Source organism: Bombus impatiens, unplaced genomic scaffold (assembly GCF_000188095.3).
Source record: "Bombus impatiens unplaced genomic scaffold, BIMP_2.2 scf_0096, whole genome shotgun sequence".
Lineage (NCBI taxonomy): Eukaryota > Metazoa > Arthropoda > Insecta > Hymenoptera > Apidae > Bombus > Bombus impatiens.
The window spans coordinates 74079-78833 of NT_176515.1; the positions used below are offsets into that span (position 1 = coordinate 74079).

Consider the following 4755-nt stretch of genomic DNA (forward strand, 5'->3'; position numbering starts at 1 on the left):
CAAAAGTTGAAAAACACGGGTCCATCGGTATTCATAATGCGATTTCGCGTACGTGGCTGGAAGGATCAACGGAAATTTGTTTCGCTCTTGTTTCGCTAACAACTCGTCGTGGACTCGTCGTCTCGTCGTATCATCGATGCTTCGCGAGATTTCGTCGTTCGTCGCTTAATTTTCCGTCAATTATCCGCTATGCCTATTTCTCGTACTTTCCTGAGAGACAACATTATAACAAATTCGACTGTCATTTGAAAATAAAATTAACTAAGCTTCGATACCGCAAAAGAATAACGTTACAATATAAAATATTTATTTACCTGAAAAAGCCAGTATTCCCTCCGAAATTGTAATATGCTCGACACTTAGAAGCAAAAGTGTAATTCGTTACGAATATTTTAGCCTTCGGATCGTTTCATTCGCGGGAATAATAACAGTTGATGGAAGCGTTAGTTTAGCCATAGACTTAATCACAGACAGTGAAACACATGATCTTAGCAACGTGTTAGCGAGCGTTTAAGTGACGCAACGAGGCTGTCGTGCTGGTACGCGATGTTTGCCAAGAACGTTTAATTGAGACTGCCGCAAGTGGACTCCGCGGCATGGCAAGTTCGTTAGAATTTCATTAGTAAGTTCAGACGTGGTGGAGTGATTCGCTTTGGAAGGGCCGTCTCCTGTACGTAGACACGTAGCCCCGTCTTCGTATTTACCACGTGTCCACCGTTTTCAACTGTCCCGCCATTTGCATGCGTGTAAGCTGTTAAACGCGTATACTAACGAAGACAGGGAGCGAAAGAGAGAGAGAGAGAGAGAGAGAGAGAGAGAGAGAGAGAGAGAGAGAGAGAGAGAGAGAGAGAGAGAGAGAGAGAGAGAGAGAGAGAGAGAGAGAGAGAGAGAGAGAGAGAGAGAGAGAGAGAGAGAGAGAGAGAGAGAGAGAGAGAGAGAGAGAGAGAGAGAGAGAGAGAGAGAGAGAGAGAGAGAGAGAGAGAGAGAGAGAGAGAGAGAGAGAGAGAGAGAGAGAGAGAGAGAGAGAGAGAGAGAGAGAGAGAGAGAGAGAGAGAGAGAGAGAGAGAGAGAGAGAGAGAGAGAGAGAGAGAGAGAGAGAGAGAGAGAGAGAGAGAGAGAGAGAGAGAGAGAGAGAGAGAGAGAGAGAGAGAGAGAGAGAGAGAGAGAGAGAGAGAGAGAGAGAGAGAGAGAGAGAGAGAGAGAGAGAGAGAGAGAGAGAGAGAGAGAGAGAGAGAGAAAGAAAAGAAAGGACAGAACCGGGAGTAACCGTGTTATACGTGTTCTTAGTGGTCTCGCGGTAATTGTTCCCTTTGCACTGCTGCTTCAGCTGAAAAGCACGCGAGTGTTGCGAGCAGTCGAGTGAAGTGGCGAGCAATATAATTGCTCTCGTTGGTCTATTAAGGATGTAAATGTGTGTATTAGAGGAAGAACGTAGCGTAGGTAATAATCGTTCGTCTTAAGAACTTTTTCATTAGCGTTTCAATGGTTTAAAAGGAGAGGATGGAGCAAGTAAGCGGTGAATGAAAGTACAGTTGAATGAATCGAAGAGGACAAAATATGACAAGTCGTAGCTTCCGTCTTTCGCAGATTTTTTAAATTCGATACACCGCCTATTGGATAATTCATACCACTGTTTTATTAAAAAGTGTACAAATTATAGAAAAGTATACGCGCGTTATAAAATATTGTTTCCCAATGAAATCCCTTGAAAATAATAAACGACGAAGTGAGAATTCTTATTTGTTCAAGGGATAAACTTGTGGCTTATAATCCATATAATTCGTCGCGTTACAAGACGTTCTGGTAACTTGATCAATTATGCTAGCAGTATACTTGGTTCGCCGCGATGGCCCGCCACTGACAAACATACTAACAGGCTTACGCGTTTCCTTGATAGCTTTGTCGTATGGCTCGCTAGAATACGATGGGAATTTGTGGAAGCAACCAGAGTGATTTCCACCGGGTTTCTTTGGGAATGGAACGTAAAGAATACCAGGGCCTATTATTTTAGGCGCGTGATCAACCGGTCGTACGTAAGTAGGTCCAAAATCCTTGTCCTGATAAGGATTCGGCGGAAAATGATCCAGTGGCGCGCTGGCGTTCAGAAATCGTCCCGGTTGCACTGTTGCGTTTGAGAGTAATTAGTGTAGGAAGGAAAATTAATTAATATAAAGTAATAAATCATTTTTTTTCTTTTTGAACGCGCGTGGGACACGATGTAGTATTTTTAGAAAGCATCTTTATTCAGCGTGACTCGCCACAGAGCGACCGGTACATAATTAATCTACCAGGCTAATAATAATTAAGCGAGCGAAAATCACCGGTTTAGTTAACTCTGCGTGTTTGAAGACCTCTTTCTTTTCCTTTTAAATTAGTCTCGACAGAAGTTTGGAAGCTCGCATAGAGCACGGTAAAAGAGCGAGGAGAAAGAAAGCTGCCGTCTAAACGTAGCTAGGTTTCATTTTCTTTCCTCTCTTACGACAAAAATGTAATTAGTTGCACCGGCTTGGGAAACAAAATGTTACCAAAAAGAGAAAAAAAAGCGAGAACGAGGGTAAACGCGGGTCTCCAATCTTCTTCCGCGTTAGAAGCCTTCTGTATATTACCTCGATAATATTGTCTGTCTTGTCTACCGCTGCCAGGGACGAGTAACGAACAAAAAATAAGAAATAAGAAGCGAGACCGACGTAGAAAATACAAAAATTAGAAGATATCTGACGCTGTAGCATATGCTCGTTCACCAACGTATTTGAACGCTTGCTCGAAAGTATCTGTTGTACGAAATTTTGAAATTTCATTTGCACCGTAATAAGCAGAGTGTGGATATTTATGCAAATTCGTAATTTTATGAATGCAATTTAAATAATGAAACCTGGATGGAAGTTTGTTTTACTCACTAAACGTCATAACCCGTGTTACACTTTGGATATTTCATACGTTTCTGCGAATCGAGTTCGTTTTATGCATTTTGCAACTTCCAAGTGTCTTATAAAACATCCATAAAATTCGCAATGTGGTAATAAAATACAACCATATTTTTTTCACATTTGTGTCAAACTGTACCAGTGCGATCATGGCGCAGATGTTTCGTTACAGTGTTCATGAATTTTCAAAATAGTCCATTACAAAATAAAATCCATTACCTACGCGTTCTTGCGGCGGATCATAAGGATCGTAGGAATACGATGGAAAGGGATTCAAACAAATGTTGGCGTATCCTGGACCACCGAGAGGATTGGGTTTAATCTTCACGTTCGGCAGTTCGGGTCTCCGTCCTCCCTTTTTACGTTCTTCTGGCACAGTTCTGAAGTAAGTTACTTTCTCGAAACATCCATGATAATCGCCAGGCGTGGAATGTTTCTTGGCAGGAGAGGGTGGCAATAGAATTCCCCCGATTTTTGCCTTATCACGTTCCAACTGCGAAACGGTGGATGTATCAAGTTGGCTTCTTTAGCATTGTCGCTAGAACTGCAAAAGTAAGACTCCTCAAACTTCCATATTTGACGCGTGTCTTAATAGCTCTTAAGTTTTAGTACAACTTTAAATTCCAACCGATAGAAAATTAACTTTGTGATTTTAGATTCTTCAATTTCGAATTTAAACGATATCTCGTTGCACTTTGTAATATTCCTCAATAATTTTAATATATTAGGTTGTCCGGAAAGTTTCTTTCGTTTTATAAGAAAATAACGAATGCACAACATTTTCCGTTTCGTATTATTTTATCGAATTACCTACGATTCATTTTGTTCTGTCAAAATAAAGATCACAATGTTCGACAGATTAGGTTTCGTACTTGTATAAAGATGAGTCGTTGTAAAGAAAGACACTTCCGACAACCTAATAGTTTCAAATCTCGATTTACGACTCGGAGAATTGCGTAAGAAATTTTCGATTTTTCAATTTCGAAATGTGACTACAGATGCCAAACACACGAAGAAAGACAACGCTGCCAGCGATGAATGAATTCGACCCAATTACATCGTGCGATTACCTGTTCTTTCGCTTCGATGCGCCACGGCTCGTGCAATGCCTCTCCATCAAAAATGCGCACGAATTTCTCCTCAAATAGATCAATCGGTGGCCCCGCCAGCATTTGAGGTCCTTTTTCAATACCTTCGCGAAATTTCACAGGAATTCCCTGATGCTTGTCGAAGGGTGCCGGGGATGGATCGTGGAAATACCCTTCGGAAAATAAAACAGAAGTATCAACGAGTAAAGGAAGTTCTCATCCATCGACGAAGTATACTTTACCTATTCTATCGAGATCCGTTTTTCCAAATCGTTTGCCCAAAGGTTCCAATATGTATCTCCTTTTCCCCATTGTTGTATCCGACTTGATACTTTAACTTATTTTATTTCGTATCTGAAATACGAATAACCTGAAATTTTATCTGATCTTCGTATGATCCTGAGCGTCAATTGTCCGAACAAACAACAAATTCGTCGATAATTCAATTTTCAACATCGGAAGATCTTTCTATGGGAGAGTTTTTCAAGAAAATGTCTTTTTTACCGGCATCGTTTTTAAATCATATTTCGCTTAGGCACTTACGAGTTGTTCTTCAAATATTTTGAAAAAGAAATCTTTCAACGTGATCTTAAAATCTTCAGGGTCCTTCGGACGTTGTTTCGATTTTTCGGAAAATTGAAGCAAAACACGTTTTTCGGTAACTATGTTTGATATATTCGGCACTTTTTCTCGCAGTCAATATTTTATTCATCGCGAAATACTAGATTTATGGAGCTATTGGC

General features: G+C 40.7%; 1 protein-coding gene across 2 annotated transcripts; it reads right to left on the reverse strand.

The window, feature by feature from the left end:
* Nucleotides 1-1669: 1669 nt before the first annotated feature.
* Nucleotides 1670-4511, reverse strand: LOC105682156 (UPF0602 protein C4orf47-like). Of its 2 annotated transcripts, XM_012394604.3 has the most exons (4): nucleotides 4255-4511; nucleotides 3995-4185; nucleotides 3144-3417; nucleotides 1670-2122 (listed from the first exon to the last, which is right to left on the reverse strand). In XM_012394604.3, the coding sequence occupies exons 1-4, from the start codon at nucleotides 4322-4324 to the stop codon at nucleotides 1737-1739; spliced, it is 921 nt and encodes a 306-aa protein (XP_012250027.1). In that variant the 5' UTR covers nucleotides 4325-4511; the 3' UTR covers nucleotides 1670-1736. The 2 variants fall into 2 exon arrangements, 1 of the variants encoding a protein (XP_012250027.1); XR_004460851.1 differs by lacking the exon at nucleotides 1670-2122 and having other exon boundaries at nucleotides 3369-3468; nucleotides 3995-4511.
* Between the last annotated feature and the right edge of the window lie 244 nt (nucleotides 4512-4755).

What these genes read in the sequence shown, in the direction of transcription:
- LOC105682156 (XM_012394604.3), bottom strand. Translation starts at nt 4,324, where the DNA reads ATGGGGAAAAGGAGATACATATTGGAACCTTTGGGCAAACGATTTGGA. An exon ending in GCATCGAAGCGAAAGAACAG is followed by an intron (nt 3,418 to 3,994) that starts GTAATCGCACGA and finishes ACCGTTTCGCAG; the next exon opens with TTGGAACGTGATAAGGCAAA. An exon ending in TCCGCCGCAAGAACGCGTAG is followed by an intron (nt 2,123 to 3,143) that starts GTAATGGATTTT and finishes CAAACGCAACAG; the next exon opens with TGCAACCGGGACGATTTCTG.